General features: G+C 46.4%; 1 protein-coding gene across 10 annotated transcripts in view; it reads right to left on the reverse strand.

Moving 5' to 3' along the window:
- The window catches only part of AMN1 (antagonist of mitotic exit network 1 homolog), a 716,979-nt gene that overhangs the window by 516,737 nt on the left and 174,210 nt on the right, over nucleotides 1–26,032 (reverse strand). Inside the window, exons 1-2 of one of the 10 annotated variants that reach the window (XM_085652370.1) lie at nucleotides 13,091–13,227; nucleotides 12,734–12,817 (exon numbers count right to left, since the gene is read on the reverse strand). The exons of 3 other annotated variants lie outside the window; for them this stretch is intronic. In XM_085652370.1, coding sequence (XP_085508496.1) covers nucleotides 12,734–12,747 — 14 coding nt within the window. In that variant the 5' untranslated portion in view covers nucleotides 12,748–12,817; nucleotides 13,091–13,227. Of the gene's footprint in view, nucleotides 1–12,733; nucleotides 12,818–12,898; nucleotides 12,919–13,090; nucleotides 13,228–13,300; nucleotides 13,380–26,032 lie in introns of those variants that run through there. 6 more of the 10 variants (XM_085652376.1, XM_085652372.1, XM_085652371.1 and 3 more) reach the window with 6 other exon arrangements.

Genomic DNA, 26,032 nt, shown 5'->3' on the forward strand with positions numbered 1-26,032 from the left:
GGCCGTATCCACACGCCATATATGGCGCCCAGTAATGCCGTCCGATGACCAGTACCCCAGGCAGCTGGTTATATGCTGATGTGTATCATGAAGCAATACAAATGGCCGAGTCGCGCTGCAACTGGTCTAAGCTTCCCTACCCGGCACATACACACTTCTACAGTGACAGTACTGTGGCCTACTTTGTTTTCCCCTTCAAATCTGCCAAACGTTGCGACCCAGACAGCGCGGGGGGATGTAGAGGCTGTTATACGGGGGGGGCGGCTACGCCATGCTCTACAGGCCAGGCATAGGAGTCATCTGTATGTGCTGGGTATTCAAGGGCTCCGATTAAGGTGCTCCTTATGCCCCAAGCAGTCCACCCCTCCTTAGTTAGGCGTGGCCACCCTGTTGATCCTGCACCTCCCTGTTGGGGTCCCAAGCTCCGTCACTCACCGGGACCGCCGACGGGCTGCACAGGGCGGGTCGATCCATGTCTTCCAGATGCTTCTCATACTGTACCACTGCCTTGCAAGGCCCATCGCACACACCGTTTTGGCCGCTGAGCCTAAAGACCAGGCACGGAGCGCTTCCCCAGGGGCCGCAGCGACTGCAGCTCAGTTAAGACTCGCCCCAGCCAGGGGTGTCCCGGCCCATTAGGGGCCAACGTGGGCCTTCCTCCAGATGTTTCAGGGCCCGGGTGTTAGTTGGGTATTGTAGCCGGCTCCTGTGGAGACTTCTTGTATTTTGCTCCTTTAGTGGTGCTCAGGGTGCTGCTCTTGGTGATTCGCTTCGGACTCAAAGTGGATTTTATGTTGTACTGGGGCTCAGCAGTCCCCGATTCCAACAGGGTCCGCCATTTTACTCGGGCACATTAGGGCGTAGTCTTGACACAGTGTGGCCGCATTTTGCTCTCGGCCCCAAATTATGGCATCTTTATAACTGTGTGGCAGCTCTACCATGGGGGATCAGGTCAATGAGTTGTTTAAAGGGCCGATGGTGGGACTGGCCCCGGTCCGGGAACTACTCGTTCATACGACCGCCATTTTCGTTGGTGAGCCACGCCCCCATGTTTGGATTATTCCTCATCACCAGATTGGGACTCCTCAGTATTAAAGCATTAATAGCAGTGAAAACAAACACTAATTTAACCCTGCATCTTGTTTGGCCTAGCACCCGATTAACTTTATGAGGAGAATTCTGTGCAACGTGGTGGAGAAAACTCAGTCTTTCATTTCTCCTAGAGGCTGCCAATGTTCTAATCCTCCTAGAGAAAAAGGCAGGAAGTAAACTAAATGAAGTAAGAGAATCATAACTAGGAAAGGTTTGATGGTTGCCTGGGACTCTATGAAAGGTGCAAAGGAGAACTGCTGTTGCAGGTAAATAACATTTTCTTCTCCAGTATTGGATCTTTCATAGACGTATATGCATGAATTACAACTAGAGAGAAATGAATAGCAATAATTGTGGAAGGGCAGGAAGAAGTCTCACCTTATCTGACAAGGTTTATACAGCTGCTTGACCCACGGCAGCTTCTGATCTTTTATGTACAACTAGGCAGTGTAAGACAGTGTGCCTAGTTTTGCATTTTGCAGTCTTCAAATGTGTACTAATGAAATACTCGTGAATAAATCTTCAGGCAAAGTGAGTTAACTATTCTTTGTAACACTTTGCTTGCCTTTGAGAGGCATTTCTAAAAAAACATATAATTGGTCTGATGTGCTAAAATGTATTATTTCATGTAAAAAGACTTTAAACAGCTCTTAACATGTACAATGCTCTTTCAGCTGTAGAAATGGGTTACATATGAAAGACAATAAGATCTCTTTTTGACTAAGAGGAAGTGGGTACTTTCAGAATTAAGCACGGATCAGTCTTCACTAAAATATCAATAGTAGTTTTTTTGTCTCTTACCCATGGTCTAATTTGATATAATGTCCTTTATTTTCACAAATCAATTAAGTACTACTAATTGTTCTAGGTTCCTGCAGTGCAAAGACAGATTTATTCAGGTCATGTTTCTAAGCTGATAACTAATGTTATTGTTGTACTCTGAAAGCTAATATTCGGAGGAATACCCAATTTTTCTACGTGAAGACAACATGCAGCAAAATGTATAATTAGTGGATATCCTTTGTGCAGGAAGTGACTTTGCCTTTTGTCCTGCTGCTTGTTTTTCTGTTTGGGGAGATTCCAATTGCTACAGCGCTTAAACGCCTGAGGAAGCTACCCTTCCTCTTTTTGCAAAAACTTGACTTGGATGATTGATTGTCATGTTTATTAAAGGCCCCACATGTATAGCGTTTATTCAACAAAACGTTGTTAAGTTCTGGGCCTAACGCTTTAGGCCTTGGGTTAAAAAGTGAACCTTCTCCCTTCAAGTAGTGTACTTGGGATACTGGGACACTATATGTATGGAAGTGTCTGCTTAATGCATTTCTTATACTTAGCATGCTGTGACACGAGCAAGGCGCCTGTAACACTGGGCTACCATCATCTGGAACATCTATTAGTGAGCCCCCAACACCCTTTTTAGTAGTATGCCCTTCTTCCTGTCAGTTTAGAAGAAAATGGGGAAACCAGGGCAGTGGACAACGTTGGGGAACCGGGAAAGCAAAGAAACAGGCGATGCATGCTGCGGAAAATTGCACTTTGGATGACATCAGGGGTTTAATTGAAGAAGTGGAGGGATTGTTGACTCAGAAAGACCAGGGAAATCCAACACGATTGACTAAATTAAAGAGTTCGGATATAAAATCCTATTTAACCCAACTTATCTAGGGAACAATAGGATACATTTTGTACAAACACACAGAGTTAAGGCCTGCAATTTCTATGCAGAAGTTTCAAGTTAAAAGCTGTTTTAGGCCTCAGTAGAAATACTGGCCAAGCCTCTGGACAAGAAATAGGTCCGAAAATAGCATGTTACAAAAGACAATGAGTTTACTTAAACTTATCAGGTCACACAGTTTGTTGAAAGGTCAGGAAATGGCCTGCAGTCACAAAGATAAGCTACTGCATGAAGCTTAGATCATATCTTCTTCCAAATTCGGGAAACAAGTAGTGTTTTAAACATTGGAACTACAAAAACCACAAACCACAAGCCCATCTGCTAGAGAGACTGAGCTGGAAGGTGTCAATCATGTCTTTTGCAATCTGTTACTAATACATGCACACATAGATTAAGCACACACACAGGATGGACTGGCCCAGGTGGAAGCCTTGCCACTGCTCATGACGACGTGGATGTTGCTTCAGTTGAAAACCAAATGTCACACTTACACGATGCTAGGCATGATGGATGAAACCACAGTTCAGATAAGCGTGGCCTAAAGCATTAGGCAAAAATATAACTACTGGCTTCACAGGAAAACAGATGTGTGTAAAAGGTCTGAGAATAGGAAAACCACAGAGGAGGATTCCGCTAACATGAGATGCGAGGGCCATGTGGCCCATATGTATATGTGCTTTTTTTTCAGGAAATTGTTGTAACTGCTGATTTTAATCTACTCATTTGTGACGTACATCCTATGCTTGTAACTTTTTTCTCTTGTGGGTTTAGACTATATAAGCCACTGCTTTTGAACTGTTCGTTGGACATCAGAATCCAGTCTCTGCTGAGCCTGGTGGATTTCCCCAGCAGATTAATGCATGAAACCATATTGTATTGTCAACCTGCTCCTGTGTTATTGTTACAGAGATCTTTTCCCTCTAACACAACCACACTGGAACTCAAGTAAAATGCAGGCGCCAGGGTCACCTGCTCCCAGAAACACTGCTGGGGTAATACCACGTGCACCGTGGTCAAGGACAGCACCTAGTACTGAAACGGGTGAAGTTCAACCAACCCCCCCTCTGCATGTCAATGTCGATGCACTAACAGGTTCTGAGTTTTTGATCAACATGAGGCTCCCCCCCCACTGTTATAGCCCCACATGGTCCGAGAACCAGCTCAAGTGAACTCACAGTAGGTATTATCACTGACGCTCAGCTGAAGTCGCTGAGGGGGGAGATCACTGAGCTAAGGAAATCTGTTAACCTATTCATGCAAACTCTAACAGAAAAATGGACAAACTGACTTTAATGCGGCTACTTAGAGAAGGGTAAGGGGCTTGTTCTACCCAGAAATACAAAATCAATTGATTCCGATCCGCACGTGACAGCCCCTCTGTCAGCTCCTTTAAAGACCCAAGGTAGACTGCTGCCTCAGTTTACCACTCCTAATGTATCTAGGGTCTCTTATCCCAATGCTAGTTATGGATCAACTGCCCATAATGCAGGAGGAGACCACAGGTGGGAGGGCAAGGGCATGCAGCGGAGGGAGGAAGCTAGTGACTAAAATATACAGCGATCCCTACCAGGTGATCCAACAAAGCCTGATGGAGAGGCACATAGCCCCTCATTCTTGATGAGTAAAGACATGTTTCACAACACCATGCGTTGGAAGTGAGTAGTATCAGTGCCTATGTGAGGGATTAAATCTTTTAAACAAAAATTCCCAAATTTATCCCTGGGGCCATCGAAAGTAAAGATGCACTAGTCAATAAGACAATTCACTGGTTACACAAAGTACGTAATTGTCAGTCCTTAATCAGGGAGGATATTGTACAAGACAGGTGTTTTAGCAGTAAGCTGGGAGGAGCTGATTACATAGGCATAAGGTTCACCAGCAGCAAAATAAATGAAAGTCTGATTGCTCTGAGCATAGAGTGCCATTAGATAATGCCTCGAACATGTGTATTAAATTATACCACCACCAATAACTGTCCCTGAGGAGAGTAGAAGTCTCCCCTTGACTCAAAGAACAGCACATGAAAAGAGGGCAGGTAGCTCAAGTTCCCTGGCTACATCTGATGAAGATTGACTCACCCAGGACGCTGCCCAGGCTAGCGCCAGATCTTATGTTGTGTCATCTGTTACTGGGAAAAAGCCTAGGGTAGCATCCAGTAGGTCCCCTATATTGGGGAGGGGGAGGGAGAGGTCAAACACGTCTGCGACTGCACTAGAGTTATCTACCATACATCCCGATCTGTTTCTCTGGCCCAATACACATCCCCAACACTAGTTACATCTGTAAGGAGGAAAGATGTTAAAGTTAAACTTGTGGCATGGATGTCGCAGGGCTACAAAATTATTCGGATTGGGGCCAATTTATGGCTAGTCATCAAATCATTCTATTACAGGAAACATGGGCCATAAAGCCAATTTAAAGACCAGGTCATCTCACGTTTTTCGTTAATGCCATGCCAGCTACTTCTGGGAGAGCCGCGGGTGGCTTAATAATCTGGCTAAATAATTCCAACAATTACAGGGTGAAATTACTAGATCATGGGTCAAGGGTCATTTTAGTTATCTATTTGTCATCCCACAGATCTTTTGAACTAAACCACCTAGTTCTAATCAACACCTACATACCCTCAGTCCATGTTAGATTAGAATCCCTAGGGGGCGTGGCCAAGCTACGGGCTACGATGGTCGCGTGGTGTTGAAGCTCCGCCGGCAGCCCAGCATGAATAATGGTGTCCCTTACCTGCAGAGTCACGTAACAGAAGGCGAAGGGTGTCGCTTCCTCCCCGGATCCAGGTGGTCTCGTGTGGGGGCTCTATGTCCGCTGCGACGTCCGGGTGCGGTCCCGGAGTGCGGTCCCGAGGCGGGCTCTACTTGTAGCGCCGTGAAGCTTATGATGGCGGTCTGAGCGGCAGAAGCGGAGCGGAAGTGGAGGCTTCATTTGCCGGAGCAGACGGACGATTCCTGCGGGGGCCGCTGGGGTGGTGAGTACCGGGTGCCAGTTCGGCGGGTTCTGCCTGCCTTCGCACGAGCGGCGCTATCCGTGTGGCCGGGAAGGGGTCGGCCAGGCGCTGCTGTGCGGTACCGGCGGCGTCGCTCTCTGTTCTCGCCGGATGCCTCGTTGGGACGGTGCGGATGCGGCTGGGCGGGCGGCGGCTTTCCAACTGCGGGGAGGGTGAGAGTTTGGGCCTGCTGAATGCCCCCGGCGCCAGGGTTGCCCCCCCCATCAGCAGCAGCATGAATTTACCTGGAGTCACTGTTTGGCTTAAATGATGTGCCCTGCTCACATGACCCCACGCATGGGGAGCTAATCCTCTGCAGAGTCAAGAACTGCTTATTAAATGTTGTGGCCTTAGCCTGGCTGGCAGTCCCAGTCCTCTGTACTTCTTCTGCCCCAGCCAGTGGTGGTGGTGAACACAGTGCCCGGTGGCTGGGCGGAGACTCATCGGTCCTGGACCTGGTTCTAGGCTGCGGAGATACCCTGCCGTTGCCTCTACATCTTGACGTTGGACCCCCACTGGAGCTTGGTTCTATGGCCCGGGGTTGCGGATGACATGATTGGCACTGCGTGATATGTGGTGGTGCTTTTGAGATCTCCACGTAGTTGGGGGGCCAGGAGGTCATCACAGTTCTCATTCTCTCCTCGACTGCTGCCACCCTAGAGAAACCAACGTTGGCTGGGCGGACTCCGGTCGCTTTACAGAGGCATGGGTCACAAAGACCCAAAACAAAGAACACTTCCCTTCGAGAAGCTAGCAGATAAACCGTCAGAGGGTGACCCTGCCATGGCGGAACGTGCCGTGAGCCCGGCTGGTGGTGCGTCGGCCTCGGCCCCGGCCGCAGTCTGGCTGCAGGAGATGAGGGCAAGCTACAGGTCCTTAGAAAGTCGCTTCGACTCCCTGGATAGGACGCTGGAATCGATGGGCGCCAAGCTCCAGGCGCACGATAGGCGTCTGAATGTGGCAGAGGCCCGGATCTCCGACATAGAGGACGGTGCTGCGCAGGCAACCAAACGACTTGACAGAATGGAGCACATACTGAAGGATGTGGCCATCAAAAATGAGGACCTTGAAGCGCGCAGCCGCCGCAATAATGTACGCATTCTTGGAGTTCCGGAGTCCACAGCAACGGGTCGTCTGGAAGTCTTTGTGGAAAATTTGCTGGCGGACATGTTAGGAAGAGACTCTTTCACACTTTTGTGGTGGAGAGGGCTCACAAATCACTTGGGCCTCGACCTAATCCGGGACTCCCTCCTCGCCCTCTGATAGCCCGCATCATGAACTTTCGAGACAGAGACACGGCCCTACGTTTGGCCAGTGAGCGTGGGGACGTTACCTGGCAAGGCTCAAAAATTTCCCTTTACCCTGACTTCACAGTGATGGTGCAGGAAGCCCGGCGTAAATTCATCGGGGTAAAGGCTACGCTCCGCAATCTTGGCCTTAAGTACGGCATGCTATACCCAGGACATCTGTGGGTGGAGATTGAAGGTCGGGTGCGGTTCTTTGACAACCCTAACGATGTTCAAGACTTTTGTCACACATACAAAAATAATAAGGGTCAACCACGGGACGAGGGGGGTGGCCCGTCTCCTCTGCACAGTGGCTCCGTAGCTAGCTTGGATCTGTTCTCTGGCTCCGGTGTGGAGTGATGTCGTGAACTATTTGATTCTTCCTTATGTCATTGAATATATGTGGGGGACACAAGACATCTTTGTTGAGTACACTATGCACTTCTGGTTTGCTGTTGTGGCGTTGCTGGTTCTAATGTACCTGCTACTAATTGCGTTTCCTTATGGTACAAATGTATGGTGCGTTGATTTTTGTTCACAGGTTGGGATAGGCCTTACATTTCTTGTAGTAATGCTGGGTGGTGGGAGGGGGGTTGGGGTAGGTTATTCCGTTTTCAGTAGCATTTATTTGGTATGTTGTTTTTGGTGGTATATTGTTTATGTGATGACATCTGTTCTCGTCTGGCTTCTTAATACTCCCGGATGGCTCGGACAGGCTTAAATGAATGCCCCGCGGACTTGTCACTGATGTCTTGGAATGTCAGGGGTCTTAATAATCAGCGTAAACATAGACCGGTTGTGCACTATTTGAATAGGCATACTGTGGACGTCGCCTTTCTGCAGGACACACACTTACCCACTACAGATACAGCACGTTTTGCAGCAAGCTGGGGTGCTCACAGGTACTTTGCTAACTTTAGCAAATATGCAAGAGGTACAGCAGTTTTAATCCATAAAAGAGTCCTGTTTCATTGCCAGCTGGTCATCAGGGATAGGGAGGGATGCTATGTAATAGTGATGGGTGCGATGATGGGGCACAGGGTAATTTTGGTCTGCGTCTATGCCCCCAACACTGACTCCCCGGAGTTTTTCCATGCGCTGCACACTCAACTTTCCAAACTAGAACCTGCTTTGCTTATGATCGGTGGAGATTTTAATCTCCTGCTCGATACGGGCCTGGATAGTACCTCTGGCGCGGCAGACACCAAGCCTAGAGCACGGCGTGCAGTCCGTGATCTCTGTGATCAGTTCTCCCTGATAGACATTTGGCGCAGGCGCAACCCTACCACCACTAACTACACACACTTTTCTGGCCAACACAATACTTGGACTAGGATTGATTTCTGGCTGCTCTCCCCTGGTGTGTCCCCCTGGTACCGGACATTGAAGACCCTCCCTAGGACATATTTGGACGACTCCCCTGTGATGCTTTGTCTTCAAGTTCCTCGCCCTGAAGAGTTCGAGCGACAATGGCGCTTCCCTGGCCGTGCTCTGTTAGACCTTTTCCGTCATGAGGTCAGTGAGGCGATTGAGGAATATTTTACTATTAATACCAGCTCGGTGGATTCTTGGGCTATGCTGTGGGAGGGGTTTAAGGCCTATTTTTGTGGTGTATGTATATCCAAACACGCAGGGGTTCTCAAAGCATTGCGTACAACACTGGCACACCTGGAGGCCGAACTAGAGTCCCTGGATGCAGATGCGCTTAGCGCGCCCCCTGGCTCCTTACAGGCCAGGCGGCTGAGCCTCCTTTCCGACTATAGGGAGACTGCAGATCGTGAGATCCTTTATTTGGGTAGATATCAAACTGCCCGTAGATATGGGGAGGGCCACCGCCCGGGCCGCACCTTAGCTCAGGTACTGAGACCACCGTACAGCAATGCGTTCGTGACCGAAATCCGTGGTCAGGACAGGGCGCTCCGCACAACTTCCACAGAGATTAGGGACGAATTTCTTACATACTACTCAGCACTATACACGTTTAGACATAGCAGTGATACTGCTGCGCGAGAGGATTATTTATCCGAAATTGCTTTAGTGTTCTTAGAGAAAGACATGCAGGAGTTCATGGCGGAACCCATAACGGTGAATGTGGTTCGCGGGGTAATTAAAGTACCGAGGGGATCCTTTGCTCCGGGCCTTGACGGCTTTACGGGTGAGTTCTACAGGGCCTTTTCAGATCTGCTAGCACCGAACTGATTGAGGTGTATGCTGAGGCCCTGGAGCGGAAAACCCTGCCTTCCCACATTAAACGAAGCAGTCATTATTCTGCTTCCGAAGCCTATTAAGGACCCATCGCTTTGCGGGTCATACAGGCCCCTATCGCTATTGAATATCGACTATAAGATCCTTGCCAAAATCGTGGTCAACAGACTCTCACAATTAATGGAGCTTATTATTTCACCGGCTCAATTAGGCTTTGTTCCCCATCGCTCGACCTCATTGAATTTGAGAACTTTGTTCGCAGTGTTGCATAGAATAAACCCCGCAACTCAAGCTGCGGCTATACTGCTTGACACAGAAAAAGCATTCGATACTCTTGAATGGCCTTTCTTTTTATCCATAATGTGTCGGATGGGCATGCCGGCTGGATTCATTGCCACCATGAGCCTCTTATACAGTCGACCCACGGCAAGACTCCGCATTAATGGCACTATATCACGCCTGTTTGCCCTTACCCATGGCACCCGTCAAGGGTGTCCACTGTCCCCTCTTTTGTTCATTCTTGCAATGGACCCTTTAATTCGACATTTTCAAGAGCGTCATCTTCATAGAGGGCTGCAATTCAGGACAGGCCCCCTATTGGTTTCATTGTATGCCGATGATATTATCCTTTATGTCAGAGAGCCACATTTGAACCTAGCACCGCTCATACGGGAAATACTCCGCTTTGGTCGGCACTCTGGGCTGGGAATTAATTGGCACAAGTCCATTATTTTTCCCTTAACCAGCAGCACTCCCCCTTGGCAATGTGAGTTTCCATTGGAGTGGTGCTCAGATACTGTCAAATATTTGGGTATCCACATACACCTGAATCAAGATCAGATTATACGATTGCGAAATTGGAGTCGCAAGTTGAGAAATGGCTACGTCTCCCTTTATCCATGGCAGGCAGAATCGCTATCATTAAGATGATGATTCTCCCCAAATTTCTGTATTTTTTTAATATTATCCCCATACCCCTCACTCAGAGTTTCTTTGCCACATTGCGATCCCATCTTGTCAGATTGTTATGGGGAGGTAAACAGCCTTGAGTCCGTTGGAGGATACTCACTCTCCCGTACGACAGAGGTGGATTTGGAGTGCGTGATTTTTATCTATATTACCTGGTCGCACAGTGCGCCTATGCCTTTGCTTGGTACCACCCTGACAAACGGATCCCATTTCTGCATCCGGAAGCTGACTATGTTCTTCCTGACCGCTTGACAACGGTTTTGCCTAAAGGCGAACCCAGGAGTCCGGTCGACATACAAATGGTCTCGACCACTAGCTGGGCATGGAGTAGGCTCCTGCGTTACACGGGCAACTCAATTTTATATTCCTCGGCTCTTCCTTTGCCAAATGCTCGTTGGCTTCCCATAACAGGTGAGAAACTCGTGCAACGCACATTGACCGAGTTTGATATTGCTAAGATAAGCGATTTGTACCCTGGCGGGCACATATTCTCTGTCTCAGAAGATGCACGCTTCAGGGACGCCACATTCATGGACAAATTTGTTCTCAGTAGACTTTATTCAACAGCAAGATCTGCGATAGTGGGATTCCCTTTAGACCCAGCCTCATTTGAGCCACTGACTCTCCTCATTGAGAAGGAAACAGGTGCACATATAATCTCCAAACTGTACAAACTGTGTATAGCACAAGTTTCCAATGTGGATGATAGGCTTTGTTTGGAGTGGGAGTTCGACCTGGGACATCTTATCTCGGATGACCAGTGGTCCGCCTGCTGCAAGGTCACCAAAAGCGTGTCATTAAATAGTCGCCATAAGCTTTCACATTACAAGCTACATGACACCTGCAAAACTGCATAAAATTGACCCTGAAAGGCCCCACATATGCTGGAAATGCGGTGCCCCACACGCTGATTTCGCCCACATGACTTGGACATGCCCACGTATACATATGTACTGGGAACTGATACACAAAATACTGGGGGATATTCTTGGGCTTACTTTGGTTCCTATTCCGGAGGTGGCATTGTTGGGTTACACGGTCAATTTTCCCAAAGCAGTCCGGAGGCTAGCATCCCTGGGTTTCCTTCTGGCAAAACGTGAGATAGCACTGCGCTGGGGTGGCGGGGCTGTTCCTACGACACATGGCTGGCTTAATAGTTTGGCGTTCTGCAGCACAAACAGCGAGATCTATTCTAGCCTGCTTCCCAGCATAGCGCACCCTAAAGATATCTGGAGCCCGTACAAGGCGTATATTGCTACCCTGTCCACTGTCTCTCCGTCCCACTCTAGCTCAGAGATTGTTCCCACGGGGGTTGGTTAGCTCATGTGGTCTGAGCACTGACACGTCGGGCAGGGCATTGTGCATCATGGAGGTATTATGCCCGTTCCCCCTTCGTCCGGCTCATCTTGTTGAGCGCTCTAGAGTTTCAGTCGCACTAGTTTGTGAGTATCGTTGACGCCTTGGGAAATATTGGAGGGGACAGTGCTACGCAAATGGAGTTGTGGAGCTGCAACTGTAATGTGATATGTTGCACAGTTTGCTATATTTTTACTTAAGAGATATTAGTGTATATTGTAAGTGGAGACAGATGTGATGTCACTGAGATGCTCATCATATACCAAAGACAATTGTAATAACTGATGAGAACTTATTGTTGATTTGGTAATAAAAGATAAATAAAGTAAAAAAAAAAAAAAAGATTAGAATCTCCAACTATTACACACACTTCAAGCTTTAGTAGAGGGCAGTATACATTATTCCTGGCCTTTGATAATAGCGGGCAACTGTAACACCAAATTCGAACCTCTTTCTGCCTTAACGGCTGACAAGGATGAGGAGTGGGGCATCCCTGAGTTCACAAGCAAGCCAGCATTGAAATGGCCAAATGTAGCAAGTCAAATTTTCCATATTTGTTTAGACCTCGACCTGAGAGCTGCTAATGGGCGCACTAAATCTGATAATCAGCCTTGTTCCACCTTCAAAAGAGGCATGTATACTAACCACATACATTATATTCCGCTTGACTTGAGGCTATGGAGCTTCATGGTAGATAACGAAGTTGTCATTTGTGGGGATAGTGATCATAATGCGCTTGCTGTTTTTTAATTAGATTTGTTATGCAAACCTCTTGAGCAAGTCAGCAACACCTCCATAACGCTGTTAGTTCTTAGAAATAATTACAGGGACATAAAGTGGCCCAATATTAGCATGGATACCTGAGTCAAGGTAAAAATAAATTCATCATTTGTAGACCACTTTGAATCTATAATCCTCTTGACTGGGACGCTGCAGCAAACAAGTCAGTGAAATCACACAGCAATGCACCAAAACTTTAATAGGGCAGTACCTTCAAATTAGTTTCCAAACGGTTTATCTGTTAGGTTACAAAACAAACAAGAGGGAGAGGGTCCCCTTAGGCTTCAGACGACAAGGGCATGAGACAACAGCTATTTATCATGCTCCGTTAAAATCACCGACTACCAAACACTCAGTACTAAAGCTTACCTCCAAAGTTTCATCAGTATTCAAGATCAAGGTTCCTTCCAAATAAGTATTCCAAATTGTAAAAGATAAATCCCACATACGAACCTGCAACGCAATGTGATAACATTCTCACTAACAATTATTAAACCCTTTACCAAAAAGCGTTTAAACCTTTAAAGTGCTCACCCGAAGGTCCGCAGATTTTCTCACAAATTATTCCAGTTTCATCAGTGTTCAAAGTCAAAGTTCATTCCAAATAGTAATTCCAAATTGTAAAAATGGTATCCAACATGCTAGCCTGTAACGCAACATTATGATATTCTCACTAACAATTCATCATCCCTTTATCAAAAGCATATTAGCCTTAACAATGCTCACCCGAAGGTCCGCAGATTTGTCCCCCAAATTATTCCAGTCAGCGTATGTATAAGCTGCTGACACTAAAATGGAACCAATTCTTCCGATTATCCTAACAGGTCCCTGCAGTACGGGGTAGCCTGTGTGTTATAAAAAGAAAGATAGCCGACTTAGAGTACCGGCTAGAATCCACGGATTTGCAGTAAATCTATACCACAATGATACACATACCTCGGTGGGTTGTGTCCTCACGTTATACCGGATATGGCGGAAACCTATTCCCGTTACTAAATGGGATTACATAGTAATTAACAGAGAGCGAAGAGGTGACTCTATGCACCGCAAAAGAAATCGCGCCATCTTTGAATGGCAGATTCAAAGCACTCGTTTCACACTATGTCATAATAACAAAAACGTCTCTAGGATTCTACCATGTAAAAATATACTTTTTGAATAAAATAGAAGCGCCCCATTTAGTTGCTCATGCCTCGTCATCTAGGCCCATAGTTGTAAAATCACTACAAAGAAAATCGCGCCATCTTCGAATGACAAATGCAAAAACACTCGTTTCACACTATATCAAAGTAGCATATTCAATGAAAAATATCTCTAGGATTCTACCGTGTAATAGTATTCCTTTTATATAAATTAAAAGCGCCCAAATCAGTTGCTCCTATCTTGTCATATAGGACCTTAGTTACAAAATCACTACCAATTACAAAAAATAATACTAACCTATGATGGCATAAGTATATATAAGGTTCTAACGCGTACAAGCATACATATTGAATTGAATACAAGCGTCCATATCAGTTACTCATGCCCTCTCATTTGAGTCCTAAATTACTGAATCATATTCACAAATCACATTTACAGTGGCATAAATTCAATATAGGTAAAAGATAGAAACAAAAATATATGTCATAAGAAGCTACAGCCTTCAATCACCAAGGAAGTATTGTAATTCCTGATCATAATTAAGCCCCTCCTCCACCGCTCGTAAACGCATGATCCACCGTGCCTCATGCCGCTGTAGTCTCAACTCCATGTTACCACCACGTGGGTCTTGTCCAATGTGTTCTATACCAAAAAACGTGAAGGTTTTAATGGGGCCTTGTGCACTACAGTTTTGCACATGTTCTGCAATCGGATATCTGTTATTATTTTTTATTGCTCGCATATATTCTGCAACTCGTTCCTTTAGTGCCCTAATAGTACTTCCTACATATATTTTTGCACATTTGCACACAATGATATATATGACAAATTTCGTGCCACAATTAATATTGGGCATGATAGTGTACACTCTACCCATACTATCTTTAATTGCTTAGTCTTATGTTAAGCAAACCTACACATCCCGCAGTGACCACATTTAAAGAAACCTATAGAGGATTGTGTTAACCATGATTTTGATTCTGTAACAGTAGGATAGCTGGGACTCAGTAGAGTACCCAATGTTCTCCCCCTCCTGAATGTAATCTGGGGTCTGTCTGTTAGAATTTCTTGTAAAGTTCTATCTGCCTTTAAAATATGCCAGTGTTTATTAAGGCTCTTGCGTAGTGTAGTATTCACATGAGTATAATCTGTAATCAATCTAATCTGCGTAGGAGGTTGTTGGTCAGTATTTCTTGGTCTCAAAACGGTAGTTTTCTTAATCTTAATGACCCTCTCTTTTACTTTCTTAACATCACAATGCGAATATCCTCTCAGGATAAAACGCCTTTCCATGTCCGTTATACAAGCAATAAAATGTGTGTCATCACTACAATTACGTCTGGCTCTCAACATCTCCCAATAGGGGTTCGCCTTAATCTGATGCCGAGGGTGTGCGCTTTTCGCATGTAATAATGAATTACAAGCAGTAGGTTTGCGATACATCTTACTCTGAATGAGCCCATCTTTGATATACAATTCTACATGAAGAAATATCATATTATTAGTGCTCGAATGGGTAGTGAACCTGATATTCATGTCATTAGCATTAAGATATTCAATAAATTTCCCCAATAGTATTTCTGTACCCATCCAAATCATAAGGCAGTCATCTATGAACCGTCCCCATTAAAGGATATGTTCATTCCAACGGCTCTCAGGTGTGCCCCAAATCATAACCTCCTCTAACCAACCCACAAAAATATTTGCATAGGCCGGTGAAAATTTAGAACCCATAGCAACACCTTGGGTTTGTCTAAACCATTGATCTTTAAAAAGAAAGACATTTTAAGTGAGAATCAATTCTGTCATAGTCAGGATCATTTGTATATGTTCCCAGTAACAAGCTGGTTTGTTAGATAAAAAGTGATATAATGCCTTGAGTCCCAGTTCATTGCGAATATTGGTGTATAATGACACCACGTCAAGAGTCACTAAGATCATACCCGGGTCCCAAGTGATATCCCCCAATAAATTGAGAATATGTGTAGTATCCTTAATAAATGATGGTAGATTCACTACCATTGGTTGCAGAAATATATCTACAAATTGCGATATACGTTCTGTGGGTCCCCCAATACCGGACACAATGGGCCTCCCAAGTGGAAATGGGAGGCCCTTGTGAATTTTCGGCAAGGTGTATAGGTAGGGAAATCTCGGTCGAGTCACTTTAACCCCTTGAGTGCCCATGACGAGATGGTCTCGTCATGGGCCGCGGTTGCGCTGTGCCCATGACGAGACTATCTCGTCATGAGCCCCGCCCGCTAATGAAACGCCCGGCACAGGGCGTGGAAAGGGCGGGGCACACAAGGGGTTAAGGTATAAAAACTCGTCTTCATCCAGCAAACCACTTTCATGCCATTTTTTAAGATAACCATTAATAATCGCTATAAGAAAGAATATAGGGTTATGAGCCACCTTCTCATAACACCGGGTATTGCTCAATTGTGAGTAGATCTAGTTTTCAGTCTTTTGTGTTCATTACCACTATATTCCCCCCTTTTTTTTTTTTTTTTGAAATCTGTTTTTATTGTTTTAAAAACAAGAACATTCTTTGGCAAATGACACAATAGGTAAGCAGAGAGTTGATAGCATAGGCAAGGGAGCACCCCGCGACAGAACCCATAACTACTGCGTCAGGACTTGCAATCAGGCTTGTGTGTGAGCACTGTCCCCAGCGGAGCCAACCACAGTCTCTTTGACAGTCTCGTAGTAGTCTCAACAGGAGTAACAGTATTAACCGTACCTCGGCTAGGTTCCGTGGCTATGCGAGGGTGCTACCCGCCTCATTCAAATAGTGAAGAACAGGCAAAATACCCGCAAGGCCCAAAGATTATACAGAACAAAACCTTAACAATGGCAGCATAAACTGTACATACAGGCCCAATACCCTCCCAGTTGTCAGCAAGCCCCCCCGCCCCTCCACACCCCCCCGAGGAACCCCCGGGTGTGTGTGTGTGTGTGTGTGTGTGTGTGCCCCGGCTGTGGCCAGCGCTATGCAAGTGTGGGTGTCGTGGCGCCAAGGGATGTAGGAAGCAGTCGGGGGCACGTCAGCATGGCAGGGGGGCATCCCCCGATCCACCCCCACCCGCGCCAGCTCCGTCGGCCGCCCCCTGCAACTCCGTATCGCTCTCCGCGCCCAGGCGTCTGAGCTTCCCCAGCAGCTGCTTCCAGCGGTCCGCCATGGGTTCCCTCCGCAGGCCCAATGTTTCCTCCCTCTGGATGGCGGTCCCCTCAGCCCCGGCCCATGCCTGAAACGAGGCGATCCAAGCCTGCACGCACGGCGGGTCATGCGCTTTCCACCGTTTCGTGATGAGTCGTATCGCTACCACTAGCCCCAGGTCAATGAATCGAGACGTCACCTTATCTTTACGCGGTCGTTTAAAGTGGTGCAATATGTGTTCGGGCCAGTCGAATGGGATGCTGCGACCCACACTCTCTAGTAGCAGCCCGCTGACCGACCTCCAATAGACACCCAACCGTGAGCAGCTCCACAGCATGTGCAGGAGACCCGCCCCCGGCTCACCACACCTAGGGCACACTGCGTCTGTGCGGTGAAAATACCGATTGATTAACTCCGGCGTGAGGTAAGCTCTGTGCACAATAAATAACTGGATTTGGCGGAATCGCAAGTTTCGGGGTATACGCACCGGGCCCTTGAGTATCCTTTCCCACTCCTTATCCTCTAGCGGTCTACCCAGGTCCAAATCCCACTTAGCGCGGAGGCGGTCCAGGCTGACGGACGACAGCTCCCTCAGTGAGGCTGCGAACCAGCGTATCAGGTGCCCTCCTCTCCCCATGACATGCAAGTATTGCATGGTCAGATGCAGGGCGGGTTCCGAGGTCATATCTCCCCACTGGGCAGTCATGCTCGCCATCAGCGAGCGGTGTGTCAGGAACCCCCCGGGCGGGAGCCCGGCCTCCGACACCAGGGTCTCGTATGGTATGAGCTCGCCCTCCCGGTAGAGATCTCCCAACGTGCGCACATCGGCCCCCCACCAATCTGCCAGCATTTTGGCCGTGAGCACCCCTCCTCCACCAGGGGAGCCCTCGAGTGGTATTGCCGGCGCATACGGGGTAACAGCACGCGTGAGGAACAAGGCCCTCCGGAAACACCTGTGCGCCACTTCCAGGAGGAGTGGCAGCGGGCGCGCGACCCTGTGAAGGGGATGGAAGGACCTGGTTATTCGTTCCAGTGAGTAGGGTGCCAACCCCGAGGCCGTGTCATCCCTGCCCCTATCAGCGAGCCAACGGGCCACCCATTGTAGTTGAGCAGCCAGGTAGTAGTGCTCAAAGCAAGGGGCGGCTAGACCACCTCTGTCTGTTGGTAAATACAACTTCGCGAGCGCCAGCCTGTGTCGGGCATTACCCCAGACAAAGTCCCGCAATAGCTGACTAAGCTTGCCAAAAAATGCGGGGGAGATGTACATCGGGAGATTGGCGAAGTAATACAGGAGGCGGGGGAGCATGACCATTTTGGCCAGCGCCACTCTGCCCGTGATCGTCAGTGGGAGTGCGCTCCAGAAGCGTATCTGCGACCTGAGCGCCGTGACTGCCCTCCCCAGGTTCCCATCGAAGAGGTCGGCCGGGCTGCGGTAGATTTGGATCCTCAAGTAGCGGAAGGTGTCTGCCTTCCATTGGACCAGCGTGCCATCCAGGCAGTATCGCGGATCTTCAATACCGGCACTAAAGGCATACAGGCATGATTTGGCTGCGTTTACACGTAGCCCCGAAATGGCGGCGAACGTCCTCAGCAGCCGCGGCAGCTCCTCCGGGACGCGCCCCGCGTCTTGTACATAGACTAGCAGGTCGTCGGCATAGAGCGACACGTGGTGGACTGCGTCCCCCAACTGTAAGCCATCTCCCAGTGACGCCCGCAGAGCCACAGCCAGGGGCTCAATCGCCAGGGCGAACAGGAGCGGGGAGAGCGGGCACCCCTGGCGTGTGCCCCGGCCCACCGGTATCGCCTCCGAGACGTGAGGGCCCAGACGGACGCGGACCGTGGGTCGCCTGTATAACAGGTCGACCATCTTCAGAAATTCCCGGTCCAACCCATATCGCAGCAGCACCTCGGCTAAGTAACCCCACTCCAAGCTGTCAAATGCCTTCTCTAAGTCCAATATAAGGCACCCCGCCCTGGGCCACCTGTGCACTGCCTCAGTTGCTACCCTGAAGTATCGCCGAATGTTCAGGGACGTTGACCGTGCCAGGACAAACCCATTCTGGTCGGTGTGCACCAGGTGGGGGACCACCGGCGCCAGTCGCTCCGCCAGCACTTTGGCGAGGATTTTGTAATCCACGTTCAGCATCGCTAAGGGACGGTAGGAGCCCAGCTCTGTGTGGTCCCTGTCAGGCTTGGGCAGGGAGACCAGGAACGCCTCCCGCATAGAAGGAGGGAGCGACCCTACCTCTAGTGCGGTGTTATAGAGCTCCCTCAGCAGTGGCGCCAGGGACTCGCGGTACGCTTTGTAATATTCCGCGGGCAGGCCGTCCGGCCCCGGCGTCTTCCCAGATGCCATCGATTGAATCGCCTCCCCTATTTCCTCCAGAGAGAGGGGTCCGGCTAGTTCCCCATTGTGTGCCGCCGTGACCTCAGGGAGCTGGACAGAGGCCAAAAAGTCCCCTAGAAGCTGCGGGGGGCCAGTTCCCCTCGCTTTGTACAGCTGCCTATAGTGGTCAGCGAAGGCCCGGTGTATTTCACACTGTGTGTGGACTAGTGTGCAATCTGCTCTGTGGATCGATCCTATAGGGGCACGCCGGTCCTCCTGTCGTATGAGCCAGGCCAGGAGGCGGCCCGCCCTATCCGCCCCAGCATGCCACTATATTCCCCCCTTTGTCTGCTTTTCTGATAGTAAGATTAGGGTTTCCCATTAATGTCTTTAGGGCTTGTCTCTCTTGTGAAGAAAGGTTATCTCTGTAGGGGTTTTTAGAAAGTCCCTTCCTCATCATACAATCATCTAGATCATCAATAACTAGTTTATGGAAAATTTCGATATTATTCCCACTAGTGAGGTTGGGAGACCTGTTAGGATAATCGGAAGAATTGGTTCCGTTTTGGTGTCAGCGGCTTATACATACGCTGACTGGAATAATTTGTGGGACAAATCTGCGGACCTTCGGGTGAGCATTGTTAAGGCTAATATGCTTTTGATAAAGGGATGATGGATTGTTAGTGAGAATATCATAATGTTGCGTTACAGGCTCGCATGTTGGCTACCATTTTTACAATTTGGAATGACTATTTGGAATGAACTTTGACTTTGAACACCGATGAAACTGGAATAATTTGTGAGAAAATCTGCGGACCTTCGGGTGAGCACTTTAAAGGATTAAACGCTTTTTGATAAAGGGTTTAAGAATTGTTAGTGAGAATGTTATCACACTGCGTTGCAGGCTTGCATGTGGGATTTATCTTTTACAATTGTGAATAATTATTTGGAAGGTACCTTGATCTTGAATACTGATGAAGCTGTGGAGGTAAACTTTAGTACTGAGTGTTTGATAGTCGGTGATTTTAACGGAGCATGATAAATAGCTGTTGTCTCATGTCCTTGTCGTCGCAAGCCTAAGGGGACCCTTTACCTCGTTTGTTTTCTAATCTAACAGATAAACCGTTTGGAAACTACTTTGAAGGTACTGTCCTATTACATTTTGGGTGCATGGCTGTGTGATTTAAACACTGATTTCACTGATGGTGTATTAATTGTCAAATTGCACATTGGCCATCACAGTGACATTTCACAAAATCACTTTCACTTTACGATAGGATGTAAATAAGAGTCCTGGAATTTTCTTGTAAATATTAGCGCAACTCTGTTTAAAAAGATATTTACATTTTGATGAAATTTGCTGTTAGCATGCAACAAATGCACAATACTCCGGTTTTTTTTTAATAGTCCCTTGATACACAAAGGGGATGTTTGGGCCTATAAACGAATAGAATTAATTGTTTTTTGATGTATTACAATGCGATCATTTGTATTACTTCCAGCCCTGAGGAAGTCGTCGGATTTACAACCCATATGCGACAAAACGCGTTGCTGTAAGGGAGTGGAAGAATTTGCTAAATTAAAAGACTGGACAAGCCCAAGAACAGGAGAAATCTTTTTGCTCTTTTATATTATTGGATTATCAAATGTATATCATTTGTATGTGCTTCAGAAATTGTTAACTGTGTGACATCTTCAGGCGGCTTCCACAAGAATATATAGGTACTTTAGACCAGAGTTTTAGTTTTATGACCATCTGCTGGAAGTATATCGCCATCAATAAGGACCGCCTTTATGTAGCTTTTATGGACACGAGGGCAGCATATGCTCTAGCACCCAGGTGCACTCTATAGGAGGTACTGGCCCAAATGAGGATCCCACATGATTTACTCCATCTCCCCGTTAGACTTCATACAAACACATTTGCTCAGGTTAGGTGGAGCACGCAGAGCAATCTTTCCCCCAGGATTCCTGTTAATCGTGGGGTGAGATATGGATATGTCCTGGCCCACACACTGTTTTCTTTGTTCATGAATGGTGTAGTGAAAACCCTGGACAAATGTCAGCATGATGCCTCCAAGAAAGCTAGTGCGTATATCCCTGGTCTGCTATTTGCAGATGACACCATGCTGCTCTCACGCTTCCCTATGGGCCTGCAAGAATTGATAAACAATATTGTGGGGTTCCACAGGGACCTAGGGCTTGAGATCAATGCAGGTATATCCAAGTTCATGGCCATCAATCCTCGTTGTACTTTTAGAAACAAGATGACTGTGGAGGGCTCCAGCATTGATCAGGTCAGGAGCTTTGACTACCTGGGAGTTAGGCTCAATGATAAGCTTTCCTGGGACCTTCAGCTGGTAAAAAGCAATTCTATATTAACACATACAGCAGCAGCCATTGTCAGGAGATGTAAAGCATCGACTATCAGGGCTGCGCTGTCAGCCTTGGAGATTTATAGAGCTGTGGCCTTGGGAGGAGCTTGGTATGGGGCGGAAATCTGAGGGTCAGGGGACACTTTACAATGACATATAACAGAACTTTTTTTACAAGATAATTCTGAGTGTCGCTTCTGGCATCCCACTCATACTCTTAAGATAGGAACTGAGCCTTTAAAGGGTTGACCTAATTGCATTTTTAAAAATCCTGATCTAATTGGTGAGAATATGGACAATCCAGGAGATGGCCCCCTTTAAGCTGCACTACAGGAGCAATTGCTACTAGACAACCATTGTACCACGCCATTGATTGAAGCAGTGAACATTCTATGTAGCAAGCTAAAGCTTAGGGTTGTATGAGAAGTCCCTAGCAAGTTGGGGGCGAATCCTGCCAAATGAGCCAAAGACACTTACTGGGAGCATGTGTTACAAAAGATGTGGTACGAGGGAAGGCCTGATGGACAAATTCTTAAGCCATAAATGCTTCCCGTACTTTGAGCTGTTTCTTGATAGATTTACCCCCTGCAACAAAAGCATAGTATATTCGCTTCAGGGTTGGCACGTAGCCACTTAGGGTTTTTACCTCGAGATGCTGTAAAGAGGGGGAGCAGAAATGTGATTGCCCATTTTGCCTTGGGGGGCATTTTGTATTGATTTGTCATAAGTATAACAAACTGAGATTCAGGTGTATTTTGCGCTTCTATCGCAATCTGGGAGTAAAACAGTGTCTGGGTGCTTTACATATATTAAAATCTGACTCCTCTGAACCCATTGTATTTGCTCTTGCAAGATTTTTTAATTGGGCCTGGTCTCTCAGAGCAGCTGCTATGCAGGCCTGCCTATGCAGTAGAAGCCATAAGTGTTTAATTGAGCACCTGTAGCCGCAGCAACCTTTTGGCCTTGGTTCGGGCTTGTTGTTAAAGTTCCAAATATATCTTCTCTTTGGATAACATTCAGAACTTAGTTGCGGATCATTACTGTATACTAATTTAGCAAATTAGTGTTACACAACATTTTTAACTTCTGTGAGTTGTTATAAATATATAAAATTATACAAAATGTTTTCTTGACATCGAGATACATTACTTTTTGTTAGATATTTTACTTGCTGTCAGAAACTGTTATTGTCAATATTTTTTGAACTCGGCAAGCCCTTACAATTTTATATTGCACTTTGGCACTTTTTTTGTATGAATTTGATCCTGGACATTGCAACACATTATTCTTTGTTAGACATCTGATTTGCTGTCAGGAGTTGCTATGAACTTGTGGTTTGTTCACGTTGTTTTTATATTTGTATATTATATTTTAATGGATTTTTATGAGATATGTCTGTATGTATTGTACCTTTTATGGTCCTTTGTGACTGAAGTAAAAAAGTTAATGAATTAAGTGATGTGGATAGGCTTGGAGGTACCTGAACCAAAGCATGCGCTTTGAGAGGAAAGAGGGAGGGGAGGCGGTGGAAACAGTCACCTTATCCCTAGTATCGAGTACAAACAGAGTTATAACTTGATGTAGGGGTCCCTTTCGGCTGTGTATTGTTCATGTACAATGAAGTTTGAATTGTACTCAGTTTACCTTCATTTTTATGCAGGTTATTTTATTAATTTTGAGCAAGGATATTTAGGTGCATCTCAGACTAATGTGGGAAAAATTCCATACACTATAACTGCCGTCAGCCAGTTCTAGACAGGTAGAAAGTAGAAAAGCAAAAATATCAAAAGCAGAATAGCGATTTATTTTTCTTGGGGTTGAGGGGTGGGGGTTATTTTCAAAGTGACTTGTTTATTTGATAGACATCGCGCCGCAAATTCCTTAACTTTAGAATTAAATACCATATCTATACCCAACCGGGGGAGGGTCTGCAAACTAATCTTACAAAAAGTCTGAAAGAGAACCAGCCGGTCGAAATTAACAATGGACCAAACGTATGTAGGAATTAGCGGACAGAGAACATGAGCCCCATATAAAAACTGTGGCAAGGACCACAGGCAATGTAAATAAAAACAACCCTACAGTCACAGAAAACAAGCATTGGCATAGCCAATAGGTCTCGCTTTTGGGACCTTATGAGTATTTAGTTTTACAGCACAATATCCCTGGTGCAACAACATCACCTGTTGCATAGCTAAACCTTGTACCTTATAAGTGTTTAGCCATGCAACAGTTGATGTTGTTGCACCAAGGATATTGTGCTGAAGTTATCCAGCACAATATCCTTGGTGCAACAACATCAAGTGTTGCATGGCTAAACATTTATAAGGTCCCAAAGGCGAGACCTATTGGCTATGCCAATGCTTGCTTTTTCACTTTAGTGTGTCTTTCTGGCTCTAGTTTGTCACTGTTTGAGTTTGTTCCCCCTTCCTATGTGTTTCTCCGCAGTTCTAGTGCTAGGAAGTCTGTGGATGACAGTTTCCTCTCTACAAACAAATACATATAAAAATGAATAAACAAATACATAAAAGTACTGCATTCCTGCTGAGAAGTGCTGTTATTTTACTGTTGAAATGAAAGTAGTGTAGGTGCTAAGTACCGGACAGCCCTTGCCCATTTAAATCACCACTTACACTAATTATCTATAGCATTCTGAGTTTTCAGAATTAACTTTCTGCTCGATATCGCATGCTTGAAATCGTTGACCGTCAACTTTTTCTATGAAACTGTTTGTTAAAGTTGGTAATCACAGAGAAATTTCCTTGTTGGGTTCTTTGCACCAAGGAAACCAGAAGGGGCTCTGTGTGACACTCCCCTACTGGGAAAGAGTGCTCAACTAAACAAGGAAGGCTGTTTCATAATACCATAACTTTGCGTCCTTACTGCACTTGATATGGAGCCCCGAAGCTGGTGGGGTTGATTAACAGGAAAACACAAACGCATGAAATAAATACAGCTATAGTTTTTGTAGTGGAGCAGGGTGGAAAGCGCATTACGAATCTGTGCAAAGAAGCTATGCTAGTCTCTGACATCGATAGCCAAAGCACAGGCAAAATGAGAGAAGGATTTATGATCCTGGTTGTCTCATGAAGAATGGTCCACGGTGAGCATCCACTCCAAATCAGTATCACGCAGTAAGCAGAATGGAGGATGAGTGATGAAAGTGTCACTCCTTTCAGCCTTCCTATATCATTGGGTGAAGCAAAAATGTGCGTGAGGGTGGAAGAATACGAGTGGCATCACAGATGTTTGTAGCTTCCCTCTTCAGGGATTGGATGGATGGATGCGTCGTGACAAACTCTGACCTTTATCTCTATAACTTTCGATAACGTCGAGCTATTTTTTTATTACAAGGAGGGTTCCGAGCGTACGGTACACAATATTGTAATATAGATTAGATTTTCATGTCTTCATTGTTATATTTTAACAGACGCATGGCCTCTTAATATAGCAGTTATACATAAAATTGCTCTCACAGTGAGCACAGAGGACATCAATACCCCTTTGAGGAATTATGGCTCTCATCAAAGATGGAAAGGTAAAAAAAGCACTCTGCCCAAACCGTAAAACGCTTATCTGCTTTAAAAAGCGGAACATATTTTGCTGCTTTTCAATGAATAATAAAACTTTAACTGCCCTGTTCATGACAGAAGCGTGTGGGTCTCCGGCGAATATACAAATGATGTTTAACCATCCTTAAAACGAACCAGCTTGCAACTAAGTTGGGGGTGTGTTAGTAAAGGCCGTCAGGACAGCTTGTTAGGACGCAACCTCTGCGTTCTTGGGAGTCTGACAGGCACCACCGGCCTGAGTGAAAAGGCAGACAGTGTTAACAACTGCAGCCCCAGCCCAGACTTGACGGGCAGCTCCCGGGTTGCTGTGTCTTATCGCAGCCATCAACTGGCGGCTACAGTTCCCAGACGCAGCAGGTTGCGGCAGACAAAACGACCCTGTTCGCTTTCTCAATAGGCTGCAAACAATTGCAATGTGCCTGTTGTTTACCTAGATATCAAAAGAAATTGGGCGACCCGGTGTCCCTCAGAACCTGGGTATAAAGTTTATCAACAAAAAGGGAGGTTCTGTAGGGTATACAAGGAGTTATTTCTTACATGTACAAGGTATCTTGAACGTAAATTATTCATCAGACATGAAGAGCACCCAAGCCTCTTATATATGCATCTAAAGATCGTAATAAATCACGTAAAGACCTTGAAAATATATCCACTTTATATTTATATCAGAATTAATACATTCAGATATGCTTATTTGATAAGGTTTAGAGTCAATAGTTGTGAACAATTGGTGAAAATCGCAACGTGTGCTCAAGACGGTGAACAGTTTGTGCAATATATACAAAGTGATTCAAGGTTTATGTACAGGGGATGGGACAAGAAAATGTATACAATGGCCAGCCTAATAATCATAGACCCTGGATGCTAGTAATGCTTTTTCGTGTAGGGCCGTGGTTGGTCTGAGCCTAGGTGTAGCGTCGACGTTTCAACCCTTGAGGTGCTCCTTTCGGTAATCATCAGGACTGAGTGTGGGGGGGGGGGGGGGGAGGGGGGGAAAGGGAACTTGTATCAGCCTATGGATGAGACGTAAATGATTGTCAGGCGTGTAAAGTGCTGTAAGAGGCGATGGACGAGAAGAGAGGGGGCGGGTGT

This window comes from Triturus cristatus, chromosome 4_1 (assembly GCF_964204655.1).
Source record: "Triturus cristatus chromosome 4_1, aTriCri1.1, whole genome shotgun sequence".
Taxonomy (NCBI): Eukaryota; Metazoa; Chordata; class Amphibia; order Caudata; family Salamandridae; genus Triturus; species Triturus cristatus.